General features: G+C 55.1%; 1 protein-coding gene across 11 annotated transcripts in view; it reads left to right on the top strand.

The window, feature by feature from the left end:
- The window catches only part of ZMIZ1 (zinc finger MIZ-type containing 1), a 247,456-nt gene that overhangs the window by 208,014 nt on the left and 21,423 nt on the right, over nucleotides 1-18,019 (top strand). For 9 of the 11 annotated variants that reach the window (XM_063709969.1, XM_019034968.4, XM_019034966.4 and 6 more), the window contains 5 exons: nucleotides 163-307; nucleotides 12,627-12,741; nucleotides 13,808-14,025; nucleotides 15,007-15,205; nucleotides 16,214-16,504. In XM_063709969.1, the coding sequence (XP_063566039.1) occupies nucleotides 163-307; nucleotides 12,627-12,741; nucleotides 13,808-14,025; nucleotides 15,007-15,205; nucleotides 16,214-16,504 (968 nt within the window). The remainder of the gene's footprint in view (nucleotides 1-162; nucleotides 308-12,626; nucleotides 12,742-13,807; nucleotides 14,026-15,006; nucleotides 15,206-16,213; nucleotides 16,505-18,019) is intronic. The other 2 variants (XM_004049640.5, XM_055353364.2) reach the window with 1 other exon arrangement.

Here is an 18,019-nt window from a genome sequence, read left to right as displayed (position 1 = left end):
ACTGAGGCCTCCCAAGAGGGCTGAGTAAGTCTTCTGGTGTCACACGAATCTGGGAGCAAAACCAGCATGGATAGCACCCAGTCTGGGGAGGGTTGGGGAGGGGTCTTGGTGTGGCAGAGTGTGATGAACAAGCACCCACTGACTGTCCTGTCCTTCCTGCAGCCTTGTTGTCCTCCTGGTGCGAAGAGCTCGGCCGCCTGCTGCTGCTCCGACATCAGAAGAGCCGCCAGAGCGATCCCCCTGGGAAACTCCCCATGCAGCCCCCCCTCAGCTCCATGAGCTCCATGAAACCCACTCTGTCGCACAGGTAAGTGGGTGGGTGCCATGGGGGCAGGCGCTGAGCAGACACCCCTCTGGTCTCAGATCTCCTTGGACATGTCCCTGGGGTGGGGGCCTCTGTGCAACCATGAGGCTGTTGCATTTTCTAAGGTGCAGTTGTTTTTTTACATCTTCATGGGTGAGCCCTGTTTCTCCCTCTCAAACAGGTTGAAAGCACTGAGTTTGTCACTTTGGTGGAAGCTGTTTTTCTTCAGGTTCTAGGCTTCTGGCAGAACGTTAGAAATTCTGAGCTCAGCACCTTCCCTCTTTCTTGACCAGGGTATTGGGCAAACCCAGAGAAACTAGGGGCTGACAGGGATCTCAGGAAGGCCACGGGGCTGGTGGTTCCAGCCAAGATGGGGACAGAGCCAGCCCAGGCCGGCCACCCTGGAGCCAAGTAAGACTGGGCTGGGTCCACCAGAAGCCCAGGGTCACAGGCAGGCATGGGCTTGCTGGAGGCTGACAGCACCGAGGGATTGTCCAGTCCACCTGTGCCAGCCTCAGAAGGAGCACGTGGCCAGGACTGGCAATTCCCCCAGTTAATTATCTTTTGAGTCCCTTGCTGAGCTGGGGATGCTCTCTCTGAGCGCTCTGCAGGCTGACCCTGCAACAACAGGGCCTGTCATGCTGTCTGCTCTCCCCTGTGTGTGTCTCCGCTAATGATCAGGAGGGGCATTTGCAGTCAGAGCTCGGCTCTCATTATCCAGCCTGACTGAGGGACCCGCAGCCCAGAGCACGCTGCAGGCAGACCTGGGTCGCACCATCGAGGCACTGCTGGGAACTCGGGTGTCAGCCACGCTTTATAAATCGAATTAGAGGCTTGTTGACTTTCTGAGCTGGAAAGGACTTTAGTGCTCATCGTGTCCAGCGCCCTCCCTGGGCCTGATTGCCCCTGACATGTGGTTGCCTGCCTTGGTCATAAGCCCTTTGTACCATCGCAAGCCCGCCACCACCCAAAGGCACTGCCTCCTCAGATCCAGGGTCTGGCTGCTGAGCAGCTCCAAGCCTCTCTTCTGTAGCAGTGTTCCTTAGTGCATTTACACAGGGTAATTTTTCTTTTTATTATTATTATTTATTTTTATTATTATTATTATTTTAATTCTTTTTTTAAATTTTTTTTAGTATTTATTGATCATTCTTGGGTGTTTCTCGGAGAGGGGGATTTGGCAGGGTCATAGGACAATAGTGGAGGGAAGGTCAGCAGATAAACATGTGAACAAAGGTCTCTGGTTTTCCTAGGCAGAGGGTCCTGCCGCCTTCCGCAGTGTTTGTGTCCCTGGGTACTTGAGATTAGGGAGTGGTGATAACTCTTAACGAGCATGCTGCCTTCAAGCATCTGTTTAACAAAGCACATCTTGCACCGCCCTTAATCCATTTAACCCTTAGTGGACACAGCACATGTTTCAGAGAGCACGGGGTTGGGGGTAAGGTTATAGATTTAACAGCATCCCAAGGCAGAAGAATTTTTCTTAGTACAGAACAAAATTGAGTCTCCTATGTCTACTTCTTTCTACACAGACACAGCAACAATCTGATCTCTCTTTCTTTTCCCCACATTTCCCCCTTTTCTATTCGACAAAACCACCATCGTCATCATGGCCCGTTCTCAATGAGCTGTTGGGTACACCTCCCAGACGGGGTGGCGGTGGGGCAGAGGGGCTCCTCACTTCCCAGACGGGGCGGCCGGGCAGAGGCGCCCCCCACCTCCCAGACGGGGTGGCGGCCGGGCGGGGGCTGCCCCCCACCTCCCGGACGGGGCGGCTGCCGGTGGGAGGGGCTCCTCACTTCTCAGACTGGGCGGCCGGTCAGAGACACTCCTCACCTCCCAGAAGGGGTGGCGGGGCAGAGACACTCCTCAGTTCCCAGACGGGGTCTCGGCCGGGCAGAGGCGCTCTTCACATCTCAGACGGGGCAGCGGGGCAGAGGCGCTCCCCACATCCCAGACGATGGGCGGCTGGGCAGAGACGCTCCTCACTTCCTAGACGGGATGTCGGCCGGGAAGAGGCGTTCCTCACTTCCCAGATTGGGCGGCCAGGCAGAGGGGCTCCTCACATCCCAGACGATGGGCGGCCAGGCAGAGACGCTCCTCACTTCCTAGACGGGGTGGCGGCCGGGCAGAGGCTGCAGTCTCGGCACTTTGGGAGGCCAAGGCAGGCGGCTGGGAGGTGGAGGTTGTAGCGAGCGAAGATCACGCCACTGCACTCCAGCCTGGGCAACATTGAGCACTGAGTGAGCGAGACTCTGTCTGCAATCCGGCACCTCGGGAGGCTGAGGCTGGCAGATCACTCGCGGTCAGGAGCTGGAGACCAGCCTGGCCAACACAGCGAAACCCCGTCTCCACCAAAAAATACGAAAACCAGTCAGGCGTGGCGGCACGCGCCTGCAATCCCAGGCACTCAGCAGGCTGAGGCAAGAGAATCAGGCAGGGAGGTTGCAGTGAACCGAGATGGCAGCAGTACAGTCCAGCTTCGGCTCGGCATCAGAGGGAGACCGTGCCAAGGGGGGGGGGGGTATTATTATTATTATTATTTTTTTTTAGACAAGATCTGGTTCCGTCACCCAGGCTGTAGTACAGTGGCGCAATCTCGGCTCACTGCAACCTCCGCCCCTGGGCTCAAGTGATCCTCCCACCTCAGCCTTCCAAGTAGCTGGGACCACAGGCATTCACCACCACCCATGGCTAATTTTTTGTATTTTTAATAGAGATGGCATTGCCCAGTCTGGTCTCGAACTCCTAAGCTCAAGCAATCTGCCTGCCTCAGCCTCCCAAAGTACTAGGATTATAGGCATGAACCACCATGCCGGCCTATTATTATTTTTAAAAGACAGGGTCTCACCCTGTTGGACAAGCTGGAATGCAGTGACACTATCATAGCTCACTGCAGCCTCGACCTCCTTGGCTCAAGCGATTCTCCCACCTCAGTATCCTGAGTAGCTGGAAGCATAGCCATGCACCACTACACCTGGCTATTTCTTTATAGTTTTGTGGAGATAGGGTCTCGCTATGTTGCCCAGGCTGGTTTCGAACTCCTGGGCTCAAACAATCCTACCACCTTGGCCTCCCAACGTGCTGGGATTACAGGCATGCACCACTACACCTGTCTGACACAGGGGTAATTTTTCATGGTGCAGGACTTTGCAGGGCATTTGGCATCTTGGTCCCTACCCGCTCTGTTCTTTTTTTTTTTTTTTTAATGCTCACGCTTGGTTAATCCCACCCCATTCTTCTGATGACTGCCCTCTTCCCCTAAGCATTATCACAATAAAAGTACCCTCCCACATTTGAGGGGAGTCTCACCTTTGGTTAAGGACCGCTGCTCTAAAAAGACAAAACCTGCCTCCACCTCCCTCTGTGTACCCTTTGCTAAAAGCCACAGTTTGTCTTCATCTGAACCAAGCCGCTGAGTACAGGCTGCAGCTGCATTTCACTTAAGCAGCATACCTTGCAGTTGCCCTCGGGAAGCTTTACCTTATTAATTCTAACTCAGCCGTCCATCCCTCCAGAATCATCCTCCCCTCATCATCCCATGTGTCATGACCTTCCCAAGCTTCTCTCCTCCAAGTTATTTTAGTAAAGTTGTTGCTTATGGTGGGCCAGAGCCCTGCAGCTCCCCACTAGGGACTAGCCTCAGACCTGCTTGACCGTGATTGTTCAGGTCACAGAGTGCCACAAATCTGGATCTCGGCCAGCCCTTTGCCAGCTGAGTTGAGCTAAGGCATGAGGTTGTTCGGTCCCGGGGCTAAACAGAGATGAGGTATTTCTGTGCTCGAGGAGCAGCCTCGAGCTAGTTGGGGAAATGAGACTCATTGGGGCCACATTGGAATCTGGCAGAGCAGGGCAGGGCTAGGGTTCATTGATAGGCAGACTGGGCTTTGGGGTTCAGATGGAGGAAGATGGACAGGGCTGACTGTCAGGAGGCTGCCCAGAGGATGGGAGTCTTGAACTTGAAGGACTTGGGCTGGGAGGGGTAGTTGCATTCTATGAATTCAAGCTGGCTTTCCCAAGAAATGTTATGGGCCGAAGAGCCACTGGCCAGCACCCAGTGCCCTGCTGCCTCCATCACCATGGCCTCAACTCTCTGTAAGTCCAGCAGAATGACCTAGAATGCAAAGCCAGTGGTCTGAGAGCTTGAAGACCAGGCTGGCACTTACTCTTTGGGCCATAAGTGGTCCGTCGGAGAAAGGAAAGCTGTGTGGGCTGGAAGACTCGCTGAGTACTGGTGGCTAACCAGTCGGTTCCATGGAGCGAGGCTTCCTCATGGGAGCACAGTGAGGTGGAGGGCCTGCTGGACAACATCCCACACTTTGAATGGCAGAACTGGAAGGAAAACTGGGCCCAGAGTAGGAAAGTCAATTGCCCCAGAACACACGGCCAGTAAAGGGCAGAGGAAGATATTAAACAGCGCACAGGGCTCTGCTATTTAGCTGGTCCTTCAGGGTCAACGAGGTGGTATCTCGTTGTTAACCCGATTTGGAGGGTCTTTTTAGAAGAGGGTCATCTGTTCTGATCCACAGCTCACCTTTTTCCCATTTTATAGCCCGTGTTCCTTCTCCAAGCCCCAGGCTATTCTGAGGACACGTTGTGGTTAGGCAATTGAAAGTTACACAGTCTCTCCTTGCAACCTTTAGGAATTTCGCAAAGGATAAATCCCTCATTTCCAGGGAAACTGCAACGGGGTCGAACACCTCGTAAGTCCTCAATGCAATTTCCCAAACCAGACGGAAAGAAAATGGAAAAGAAAGCTGAGCGCTTTCACAATTAGCAAACTGTTTTAGTCCGTCATCCTCCATAATTTTATTGAATGGCTTGGAGGCAGGAAGCTCTTTTTGCCTTTTCATTAAGGCGACATTGAGCTGGAGGTGAGCTTGGGTGAGCTGGGACAGTTGAGATTTGATGCCCGCAGGTATCTGGCTGTTTGAAGGCTCTGGGTCTTTGTCTGAAGGCTCTGAGGACAAACAAATGGGAGAGGATGAGGGAGCCTGGACACTTGCAGCCCCGCCCTGCCCCGAGGGACGGCAGACGCCTGGAGGGTCCCTGGTGACTGTCATATTTGGAGAGCTCGGGTGTCACAATCATGTCTGCTGCAGGCTGCAGAGCTTTGGCACTGCGGCATGAGGCTGTGAGTCAGGGCCTGCGTTCTTCCACACAAATGCTGTGCCTCCCAGCAAGACCCTTGACCTCTTGGCCTCGTGGTTCCCTGCTGATGGGGGACATGGTGCCACATGAGCAGGATGTCAGGAAAGGGTCAGGCTGCTATAGCCCCACAGCTATTTCTGGGGGTAAGGGTGGTGACGAGGAATACTAATTATCCTCAGTTTGTGGACGTCTATAGGCTCACTCCCTGTTTTGTTCTCATCACTGGCTGCAGTGGGGCTGCCGTCTATACTCACAGACACCCAGGATACTATACAAGAGAAGGCGGCCAGAGAGGCCTGGCAAGGTCCAGGACCAGTGCCTGGGCAAGTAGGGCACCTTCCAAGTCCCTGCAGTGACCTGGACTTGAAGCCAGTGAAGTCTTTCAACCTCCTTCTTCCAGATTTTTAATGAGTGGTTTAAAAAGCCATTTGTGATTAGCACATTGTCCTTATGCAGATCAGTGTTGCAAAGGTAATTAAAGGCCTAATAAATCTTGTTTATGCTGTTAATTTGATTACAGTCAAAACTCGCTAGGGCTGGGGAAGCCTCCAAGATTGAGAGGTGCCATCCTCCTTCTTATAGGTGCGGGATTTATGAACCCCCACAGAGAGGCTTCTGGGCGGGAGGACCCCTGGCATCCCCTGAGTATAGCAGGTGGGGGAACAGGCCCTGGAGCCAGGCTGCTGGGCCTTGAGTTTCAGCTGGGCCATATTCTAGCTGGGTAACTGGCCAGTTACTTACCCTCCTTGTGCCTCGGTTTCCTCATCTGTAGAAGGGGAGTAACAACAGTGGCAGGAGTGGTGTGCTTGTCGCCAAGCCTGGCACACTGGGAGCCCATGGACCAGTCATTATTCCCCTGATCCTCAGCCAGGTGCCATCAAATTCTTAAGTGCTTATTCATGGCCAAACAAGAAAGAAGGGGGCAATCAAAACCAGCCGCATCACACCATCTCCACAGCTGTCATTTTTAGCTCGGTTTTGCATAGCTTCACCAAAGCTCAGTTTATGTTAGGCCTTTGTTGCCCCAAGAACATTTTAAAAACAAAAAAAGAAGGAAAGGGGAGAATTGAAAGACCCATAAATCCCTGCACCATCAGTTCCAGATGGCCAAGATGCAAAGGATTTTTTCCTTTCCTCCTTCCTACTGAAAAATTTTTAACACCCTCTAATATGCAGTTAGCTGCACAAGTTCCTCTCTAAGTTTCACCGCAGGGAGGGAAGGAAGTAGGCCCCAGTAATTGTGATGATGGAGAACACTGTTAATGGTTCCCCTAAATTAAACAGGGTGGGAGCTTCAGCTCCTCACTGGCTTGGCATTTCATTAGCAGTAACACTACAGCCTTGCACAGAGACGGGACCAGTATGGCTGGATCAGGGAAATTAATTAGGGTCTGACAATACCCTTAATGGGAATTGGTTATTTCTCCCAAATAAAGCAGCTATTACAAGTGCAAGGGAAGAAATAACTCAGCCCTCCCCCCGCGTTCCTTTCATGAATGTGTGTGTAGATGCTGCCATAGCGGGTGCACAGGAGCCAGGAATCATCACTGCCTTATCCCAGGCCTTGCTCATTTTCTCACATTCAGCAAAACCTCGATCAGTGCCCGTGGAGCTGGCACAGACATGTAAACTGTCTACTGTGACTGCAGTGCAGAGAGCTCTCTATAAAATACGTGAAAAAAGTGCTGAGGGAACAGAGGAAAGTGTCCTTGGTTCTGCTTAGGAGAGTCCTTAAAGGGAGTATGCAGGCTGGGCTTTGAAGTATGGATAGAAGTTTGCTGGCTGGTGAAGGGAAGGCAGAAGAAAAATGAAGAAAGTCTCAGAGGCTCGAGAAGCACATTTTTTCTAGTTGACAGGTAGGAATGAAAACAGCTCCTCCCATTGGTAGCATATTTGAAAAATTCCTAGGCCACTTTCATTGTACCCTGAAGTAAACAGGGGTAGCTATATATGGCTGGTTGGAGGACTGGAGAGAAAGGTGTAAGTACAGTTGAGCAGGGTCTTTCTACCAGGTTCTGTGCTAAACTTTACTTTTTTCTCATGTTTCTTAGGAAAGTGTTAGTCCCACTTTACAGATGAGAAAGTTGAAGCTGACTGAAAGTAACATGTCCAAGGCCACAGAAAGCTTCAGTGGCAGAGCCAGGGTTTGACCCGAAAGACTGTAACTCCAGAGCCCACATAGGGAACCTCTCTCCTGCTGGGCTTCCCTCTGTCGGTTGAATATTAACCTCAAAAAGGGTTCCCTGAATCTTTGCCAACACAGCCAGTCCAAGCTAAAGCAGACGATTTAGTGTATAAAGAAATTCTTTCCTGGAAGACTTTTTGGGTTTTCTCTGCAGCTGGGCTTTGAGGCCCATCTTTACATTTCCCCTGTCCCTTCATGCTAGGCGACTTCCCCAAGAACCCCCAGGAAGATGCGGCCCTTCTTGGAATTCTTGTGGCTTCTAGGTGGCCTCTGCAGTGTGCTCCCTTGCCTCGTGGCCATCTCTGGAGAGGGAGCGTTGCCTTGCTGGATCCTAAGTTCCTAAGACAGTGATGAGCCTGATAGGGTCTGGTGACCCGGCGACCTTGCCCTTGACTGGCTCTGCTACCTCTGTGAGCCCCAGCTTCTAAGATGGGCATCTGTTGGGGCCACTTAATGGGGCACTGAATGAGTTCTTAGGTGAAGGCCACTTCACAAAATTCCTTGCATCTAGAAGTCACTCAGTAAATCAGAACAACAGTAACAGCGGCAGCCAGCAGTTTCAGGGTGTCCAAGGTGTGCGGGACTCTGGGCCTCATACATGTTAGGCACTTACACTTAACCCTCACGGCAGCCTTCGAAGGGAGGGGCTGAATCAGCCCCATTTCACAGATGAGGTTGCTGAGGCATACAGAGAGTGAGCAGTGGTTTCATCGCTTCCCTCTGTGTCCTTCTCTCACTTCCTGGGCCCCAGTGGCCACGTGGCCACAGACACACTGTGTAGGTGGTCGATCATCAGGCTTAACGAAATGGACATATTCATTTTCAGCATCACTCCAAGGGTGAATGCAGAGAGGTGGTTTCTCCCTGGCACATTTTTTTGTTTAGCAAAGGTTTCCTGAGCCCTATTGGTGTGTGAAGACATCATGCTTGGCTCAGGGAGCCCAAGAAATCAGTGACAGCTCCTGAGGCAGAAGGGAGAAGGCAGAGGGTTCTCACTCTTGCCAGGAATGCGAAGAGCCAGTGGAGTTCAGTACCTTGTGCAAGGGCTTCCCGGAGGAGGTGGCCTTTGGAAGAGCCTGGAAAGGATGAATGGCATTTTCAAGGTGGGATGGAACTTGCCAGCCTGAGAAGAGGCACAGAGGCCCCTGTATTAGGGAGCAGTTGGCAAATGGAACCGTTGCTGCTGACATTGCAGATGGCTTCTGGCCTTGGTGCTTCTGTGGGTGGAGCAGGATTGTTGGGGCAGTTTTGGCTGGACAGGACTGTGGCTGGGAGCAGCTTATGGTGTGATACTGGGCAGGCCATGCTGGATTAGGGTTGTACAGAGTGGGACAGAATTATTAAAAAATGCCAAGCACCTGTGACCAGGTGAAGCACGTCTGCAGGTTAAACTGTGCTCGTTGGAGAGAAGAAGGGCTCTCAGGCACCCTCCAGACCCTCTTCCCATCCCAGCCAGGCCATGCCTTTCTGGTAGCAGCCCAGGGGTCTGGTTGGTCCTTCATCCTTGGGCACAGGGACCAGGCATTCCCCCGGTGGTGGTATCTTGAGTCTAGGCAGTGGCGTCACATCAGCAGGGCTGCTGGGGGGGCCTGCGGGGGCGAGAGCCTTCTCTGCGACAGCAGGAGCCCGTCTCCCCCAGAATGAGATGAGTCACGGTCCTGTCGGTGCGGCTGCCACTTCTGCTTCTGCAGCAGGTGCGTGTGGAGGCAAGCTAGTCCTGAGACCGCCCCACACGCTGTGCCTGTCTCTTCCCCAGTGCACGGGCAGCATGCCAGCAGGGCCTCGCGTGTGTGCACGGACGTGTCCTCCATATGCCTGCGTGCATCTTTGCTCTGGGGCGGCAAACCTTCCAGCCAGGCAGTGGGATGGCCAGTTTGGGAACGTTGGTTAGCTTTGCTTCTCACCAAGTTTGGGGCAGAGGGGACAAAACAGGAAGGAGCTGGTTTCCGCCCACAAGGCTCACCCACGGAGCTGCAGGGCAGTTGGGAGCTTGTTCGTGGGCCTGTGTAGCATCCTGGGCTGAGGTGATGAGGCAGCAGTTGCCCACTCCCTGGCCACAGGCAGGGCCCTGCCGGCCCCTGGGGCCTCCCATGGGGGTTCATTTCCTGAGCCTGGCCAGGCATGTTCTCAAAGGATAGGAACTTCGGTCTCAAGGCCATCAGCCTGGAGGGTTGGTGGGAACTTGTGGGGCAGAAGTTCTGGGGCGAGAAGCCACTCAGGTTTGGGTTTTGTTCAGTTGTAGGGGACCCCCTCTGGTCATCCAGCACACCTAGGACATGGGCCTTGAGGACAGCAGGTGTCCAGGGGATCTCCTCTTTGTTTTGTAAAAGCGTGACCTGTAGAGCCTCTCTGTGAGACTCTGGTGTGCCAGTCTGGAACCAGGTGGTGCGCCGGGTCCCCAGTGACCTCCCTGGGAGACAGAGGCTGTTCCAGCCCAGCCTTCCTGAGGAGCAGGCTCATGGCTACTTTCCTGTGTTTCTCTGCACTGCCCACTCCCTCTGGGCTCCCAGTCTCCAATCCGCCACCTGGAGAGCAGAGTCTGTCACTATCTGTCACCTTTGGCCCAAGCATCTGGATCTTCAACGAGCCACTACCCATCATTGTGCCTGGCCAACTGAGTGCCCTGAGTATAGCTCCTCTACTCCAAATGCGAGTCCTGCAGTTTCCCCAGAAATCACGAGCAGCGCTCAGTTGGGAAAGCCCTTTGACTGCATTCTCCTCTTCGAGCCACATCAGATTTAGGCTGCTGAACCTGTGTTCAAACCTATTTGACCGAGATCCACGATAAATACACATACGACACCTTGACCCAAGGTGCACATGTATTTGTGTATAAAACCAAGACAGAAGCTCAAGGACTAATATTCATCTTTATTGTGTGCTCACACTCCATCACTTTCTAGTTGATGCTTTTTTCTCCCCTGCTGGTTGGATGTCACCACCTGCTCAGATTCTGTAACCCACAGTTGGGAAACACAGAGTAGAGTGGAGGTATCATCTGATGCCCATTTTACAGATGAGGAGATTGAGTGCAGAAACTTGCACCAGGGTCCTAAGCACAAAAGTCTCTGCCGTCACAGAGGCAGAGGCAGACAGACAATAATCAAATAAATATATAATTAGGACAGTGGTGGAGTGCTATGAAAAAAATTCCAGTGCCAGGGTGAGGGGGCAGGCGGTGTCGGGTAGGAGCTGCTTTTTTATACGAGGAGGGCGGGGGAGGCCCCTCCAGCGATCTCAGACAAGAAGAAAGCGAGGGGCTGGCCAGGCTGAGAAATCTAGGGGAGAGGGTATCCAGGCAGGGGAGGGGCAAGTATGAGCAGACAGTGGTGTGGTCCTGCCCTCCAGGCTGGTCGCCTCTGCAGGAGCCCGTCAGACTTGACCAGCATTGCCAAGAGCTCAGCCGGGCAAGGCACAGAGCACAAGACTTGGCTGCCCTGATCTCCGCTGCCTGCGGGTCATGCAGCCCTCTGCCTCCCTCTGGGAAGTCCTCACCTCTGGGCTGGGCTCCTTGCATCCCCAGAGGTGCCTCCTCAGCACCTCCATCCCCAGTTGCCCTGGCTGCTAGGGTTGGACTGGCCACTCAGCTAGGGTACAAGTCTCCCAGGTGTGACTGAGAACCTTTGCCATTTGCTGTCTCCTGTGACTAAGACAGACACAAGCCAGACAGAGGCATGAGGCTCTTTCCTGTTGCCCGGCCCTTCTCCCAATTTCCCTCCCCCAACACACATACGCACACACACACACACACACACACACACCCTGTGCCCTGGGTAGAGGCAGTGGCACAGTTGTGGGCGCTTTGCTTTTCTGCTCTTCCTGGTTCCACATCTAGAATTTTGTGACTTGGTGAGGGGGTGGTGCCAGAGAGCCAGTGCCGGCTCTCGTGGGAGAGGCAGCTTCATCCCCAGCCTCCTGGGGGCTGGCACCCTGGCAGGTCTTCATGCCCTGCCCCTTCGCTGGGATCTGCTGGCCTCACTCTTGTGCACCCCAGCAGTCGGTAGGAAGCATCACTGGACACTCACTGTAGACCTAAGCACAAGAGGTGGGGCTGAAGGCTAACTCCTTGCTTCTGATACCTGAGAGCTCCTTGGGGAGATGTCCACAAACGTGGTGGGTACTGCTGGACCTGGTGAGGGGAGCAGGGGAAATATGGTCCGGGTTGGTAGAGAGGAGGCAGTGTTTAGGGGCAGGGGCTGCTTCACGAGAGGACAGAGCCAAAGCGGGGTGAGGGAATGGTGGGGTCCGCCAGAGGAGTAGGTCATTCTTAAGTGTGAGTTTGGACTCTGCCTTATAAATGCTGGAAGCCACCAAAGGTCTTTGATTGTGCCAGGCATCTTAGGTGTTTGAGGGAGATTAGCTCGGGGGAAATGTACACGAGAGATCGGGGTGGGGGCAGGAGAGGGTGTGCAGCAGGTAGGCCTGTACCCACATTGCTGGGGGTTGGGAAGGAAGGGTGCTGGAAGAAAGCCTGCATTCCCATGGCCCAGGCAGCCAGGCTGCTGTGAAGGGCTGGGAGGTAGAGGGAAGGGCTGACACCCTCAGACTCGGACCCTTCCAGCCTGCACTGAGAAGGGACCAAGCAGTTCCAAGGGTAAGGTGGTTTGGGGGAACCCAAGCTCTTCCTGAAGGGCGACGTGGAGTCAGAGCCTGGGTGAAGGAGGAGCTCAGATTGGGCCTCAGGTCACACCGCTTTATCACTTGCATGACCTGTGGACTCGGGGATACAGGGAGACACACAGCCATGGAAGTAGCTCTCTGCAGTGATCGGGGGAAAGGTGGCCACTTCTGAACAGCCTGTCACCATGCAGGGCACACTGTTGTGCACTGGGCATTGAGACAGGCCTGGGGGGTCCAGTACCGACTCGGATGGGGGTTACCTTGGACTGACTGGGAGCTGTGGTCACTTGGTGGGGTGATGGGCATGGCCTGTCTTGAGTCTGTGCCTGCCAGGCCCTGAAGATCTCCCTCTGTCTCCCTCTGCAGTGATGGGTCGTTCCCCTATGACTCTGTCCCTTGGCAGCAGAACACCAACCAGCCTCCCGGTTCCCTTTCCGTGGTCACCACGGTTTGGGGAGTAACCAACACATCCCAGAGCCAGGTAAGAGCCTATACTGCCCTCAGCCACAGCTCTTTCTAGGCGGGAGTGTCCCTTGACCCCTGGAGCCATACCAGCCCTCTTCACCCTCACAGGCCTTGCCCTGCTGGAAAGACCAGCTTCCAGGGCACACCCAGCTGTGGACACATCTCCACCCCTGGCAGGCTCTGCACCCGCCTCAGGAGGGCAGCTATGGACTGTCCCCATCCTAAGGCCTTTCTGGAGGAATGGCATTCATCTGACAGACAGCAAGGGGTTCTTCCCTAGCCCATTTGCTCTGGTAAACAGGAGAACTTCCTCTGTGTTACTGGCTTCAGGGCTGCAAGGTCTGAGGTCTCTGACCCTGGATGTATGGCCTGAGTTGGATTTCATCAAAATATTGTGCCTTGGACTTCTGACAACTCCCTACTCCCCATTGCCCTAGTCAAACCCACCTCCCTCTCATTCCTTCCTCTTTCTTCCACTCCTCCTCTGCCCAGTCAGGGAGTCTCCCACCTGTCTGACCTCTGCCAGCCTTTTCTGTGGCTACATGGAAGGCTCAGGGCTGCTTGTCACCCTGGAGGGAGCCACTGGGCTAACCGGTTGTCGCCTGCTCCTGCTGCCCTCCAGAGCTAGCAGGGTGGGTTCCTCTTGGCCCTCACAGAGCAGCAGCCAGGGGCCTTGGGGCCCCTGTGTGATGAGACGCTGGCATCCAGGCTCGTTTGTGGGGCAGTAGGCTTCATGGCCAGGGCTCTCCCCATGGGTACCTGGTACAAGAGCAGCCTCTTCTCCCTTCACTGGGCTGCCCAGCCCCTGGTGACCGCTTGAGCTGGCTTTGTGGGGCTTGGTCATACCCTCAGCTTGTTCCATCACAAGGCTGACGTTCTCATCCCCCACGCCACCTGCCACCCAGGCCCGCTCCTTATCACCGGTACACTCAGAATTGTTCATCCACCCTCCATTTTTTTCCTCCTTCCTGTTGTCCTGCCTCCACTTTGTTCTTTCTCCCTTTCCCCTCTTCATTTATCCCTCTTCCTCTCCACACTACCTCGGGTAGCACCTTAGGTGACAACCACTTCTCTGCCCACAGGTCCTTGGGAACCCTATGGCCAATGCCAACAACCCCATGAATCCAGGCGGCAACCCCATGGCGTCGGGCATGACCACCAGCAACCCAGGCCTCAACTCCCCACAGTTTGCGGGGCAGCAGCAGCAGTTCTCAGCCAAGGCTGGCCCCGCTCAGCCCTACATCCAGCAGAGCATGTATGGCCGGCCCAACTACCCCGGCAGCGGGGGCTTTGGGGCCAGGTGAGCAGGGCTCACCTGTGGCAGAAGCCATGGATGCCGCCCCTCTCCCTCCTTCCAGTGGGGAGGGACCCACTTAAATCCCAGCTCCACGCTTTCTGCCCTGAGAAGTTATCCTCTGTTGTTACATGAGTTGAAGGGGCTCAGTCATTCCTGGCTCCCAGGGCTGGCCTGCAGATAAGGCGCTGCAGCAGTTGGCCTGTGTTCTGACAGTCGTCAGGCTCGTAGAAATAGAGAGGTGACATTCTTACTCCTCAAAACCTCAAAACAACCCTTCTCTAAATTTTGTCTTTAATAAATAGGAAAATATTGAGAAAATCTGGATTGGGAAAGTCGAAGAGCAGGTATAGTTGGGGTCCAGTTGCCCAAAGACAGTGAAGCAGTCTGGGAATATCTGCTCTGCCTTGCTGATTGGTGAAAGCAGAACTATGCAGAGACTGCGAGTCCCTTGGCTGGGAAGAAAAGGGCAGGGACTCCCAGGCTATGGAGCTCTGGGGAGTGGTGTGAGGCGAGCAGAGGTACCCATTCTCCTCTTTCCACCCCGCCCTGCCTAAGACCCCCACCTTGGCCTCAGCCCTCACCAGCCCTGGCTGGGTTTCTGGCCTGGGGTTGGCACAGCTGTATGACCTGGTGGTTAAACACAGGGATCAGAAACACCTGCAGCCGCAGCCGCAGCTCCGCCATCAATGCTGCAGGGCCTTGGGCAAGTTGCTCAGGTTCTCTGAGACTCAGTGTCCTTCAGAAGATGGGCTCACCAGGGCCCCGACAGCATGCAGTGAGGGTGCAGGCACCCCCAAGGGCTCCAGGAGCACAGCAGTCTGGTCGTTGCCAAGTGGCACAAATGAATGGCTGCCAATCCCAAGAGGCCCCGTCCCCTCTAGGTTCTGGGTACAGCTCCATCCTCTCCCTTCCAGCCCACAGCTTGCCCTCAGTTCCCCTCAGATGCAGGCAGTACCTAACTCTTCCACCCTTCTCCCCCTGCAGTTACCCTGGGGGTCCTAACGCCCCCGCAGGCATGGGCATCCCTCCGCACACCAGGCCGCCTGCTGACTTCACTCAGCCCGCGGCAGCCGCTGCAGCAGCGGCAGTGGCAGCAGCAGCAGCCACAGCTACAGCCACAGCCACGGCCACTGTGGCAGCCCTGCAGGAGACACAGAACAAGGATATAAACCAGTATGGACCGGTAAGGGTTCCCACTAATCCTGGTCCAGCCTTGCCCAGCCAGCCAGGCAGACAGCCCTGGGAAACCAGAGTTGGGATGTCAGTGCTTATGGGGCCATGTGTGCTGGGAGAGCTGACTGCATTAGGGTGCGTTTGGGCTTTCATGGAAGCATGTGGAGGGCTGCGTGTTTAGAATGGGGCGTGTCTAGAATGGGGCGTGTCAGTGTGCTTGGGTGTGGGGGGGTGTATGGGTGGTGGTGTTTGTTCTGTGTGTTGGTGGCTCGTGTACAACTGCATATGGGGAAGAGGTTCTACATGGCTCTCTGGGCCCCCAACTCACCAAAGAGTGGGCTCAATGTCTAAAAATAGTCTTGTGACCGGTCTGTCTCCTGGATTGCCTCTGAGACCAGTGCCCTCCTAGTCACCCTATCCATGGGTCTGCGCAGGCCCCAGTGCTGCTCCCTGACCTTCTGAAGGATGGGTTAGGGGATGAGGAGAGGGGGAGCCCCCATAGGAATGCAGAACAGGAGGCAAGGAGGTGGGAACTGCAGGGCAGAGGGGCAGAAGTGGAAGCTGGGCTGAGGCCAACTTTGTGGATGGAGGGTGTGCCTCCACTGGCCCAGGACCAAGGGCAGGGCCAGGGCTTCCAGGAAATGGGCTGCAGTCTCACTCGGGCTCCTGCCTCCACCCTCATCTACCTCCACCCTCCCATACCCCTCCCTGTCCCTGCACACTTCCCTGGTTTTCTGCCTGCCTCCCTCCCTGGAAATGCTGCCTGTGCATTGGAGTGACCACCTCACCCCACCCTACCCCATCACCTAACACCCCTGAGCTGCATCTCTCCTGTGCAGCTGCAGAGGGCAGCAGTGAGCCTGGGTGGATCCTGCTCCCCTGGGGCCTGGTTGGTCACCAGTCACTGCCGCACAGGACGGTGCCCCCTCCCCACTCCTCCACCTCCCCAACCCTTCCCTCCCTGCACTTTCAATGCATGTGGCATTTTATTCTTTTTTTTTTTCTTCTCCCGTTGAAGGTCTGTTCCTCTTTCCAGATGGGTCCCACCCAGGCGTATAACAGCCAATTCATGAACCAGCCCGGGCCGCGGGGGCCTGCCTCCATGGGGGGCAGCATGAACCCCGCGAGCATGGCGGCTGGCATGACGCCCTCGGGGATAAGCGGCCCTCCCATGGGCATGAACCAGCCCCGGCCGCCCGGCATCAGCCCCTTTGGCACACACGGGCAGCGGATGCCCCAGCAGACCTACCCGGGCCCCCGGCCCCAGTCCCTTCCTATTCAGAACATAAAGAGGCCATACCCTGGAGAGGTGAGTGCAGCAGTGGGAGCCTGGGAGGTGGGAACTGGGACACCTGGGCTTGAAGACATGGGCCGTGGGTACGGCTTTGGAAGGGGTGTGGCTTGGACTCCAGCACACTTGGACAAAGAGGCAGGGGCTTAGGGGTCAGGTGCTCCTGGGTATGAGACCTGGTTCTGCTGTTTCCCAACTGAAAGACCTCGAGCCAGTCACCCTGCCTCCTAGGGCTGCTTGAGGGACTTGAGGAGGTGTCCGTGAAGTGCTTGGCCCTGGGCTGGCATGTGCCGCCACTCAGCAAGCAGCAGTTCCTCTTACTGTAGTGACTCTTGTCTTGGCTCAGCCACTAACTGGGTGACCTGGGTTTAGTTCCTCCTGCCCACATGAGAGCTTCCCCAACTCCTCTCCAAGAAAGAGAGCTGAGACAAAATGCTTCCAGTCTATAAGGGCTGACCCGTCCGGGAAGTGACTGGAAGGCAGACAGCGGGTTTCCAGTCTGTAAGGATTGACCTGTTGGGGAAGTGACTGGAAGGCAGAGAGCGTGTTTCCAGTCTATAAGGACTGACCCGTTGGGGAAGTGACTGGAAGGCAGGCGGCTGTTTCCAGTCTATAAGGACTGACCCGTTGGGGAAGTGACTGGAAGGCAGGCAGCTGTTTCCAGTCTATAAGGACTGACCCGTCAGGGAAGTGACTGGAAGGCAGACAGCGTGTTTCTTAGCTCTTGTTTCCATCCACACTTGGTCACTGTATAGGAAGTGGCACTGCCTCTTGGGCTGCACAGCCAGCTCAGCCAAGGTGTTGGGGAAGATTTGGGGAAGTAAAACCCACACCTCCTGCCCTCTGGGAAGTGAGGTTTTAGCAGGAAAGAAAAGTTTTGAGCAGAGACTCACCAGGGAATGAAGCATAGCAGACTGCACAGAACTCAATATGAGTCAGAGAAGGCAGGCTTCCTGGAGGGGGTGTCACAAGTGAATCCTCAGAAAACGATGCTGGCAGCAGCTGGCCCATCTGGGTACCCAGGTAAGGATTTAGTTTACCTGCAGAAGACGTAGGGACGTGGCTCTGCAGATGCCCCTTGTGAAGCCCTGGTTGCTCCCCACGACCAAGCCCCTTTTTGAGCAGGGTGTGCCCAGCTCTCTGCCTGCCTCCCTCCCAGCTTGCATGCCCACTCTCAGAGCAGTTTTCTCCTCCTAGCTCCTCTCAGCACTGTGGCCTTCACCTTGGGCTCACAGCGGCTTTATATTCCAAAGACCTTAAGTTCCTTGAAGATCTGCACATTTCCCCTCAGTATCCACCTTAGGATGGGCTGGGAGGCTTGGCAACAAGTGGAGGTATCCTGAGTTCAGGAGGTGAGGGGGGTCAGGGGCTTCCTCATGCATCCAAGAAGCTGGATCAAGCCCCAACCCTCCACCTGGTGGACACTAGTTCAGGGAGGGGCCAGAGAAGGACCATTGGCTCCTGGGTCCTGAGTTTGGGGGAGCCTCAAGCTATTGGCACCTCTCCTGGCACCCAGGCCCCATGCAGTTTCTA

Source organism: Gorilla gorilla, chromosome 8 (assembly GCF_029281585.2).
Source record: "Gorilla gorilla gorilla isolate KB3781 chromosome 8, NHGRI_mGorGor1-v2.1_pri, whole genome shotgun sequence".
NCBI classification, from domain to species: Eukaryota; Metazoa; Chordata; class Mammalia; order Primates; family Hominidae; genus Gorilla; species Gorilla gorilla.
Note: the sequence above shows the minus strand (reverse complement) of the source record. Positions and strands in the feature narration are given on the sequence as shown.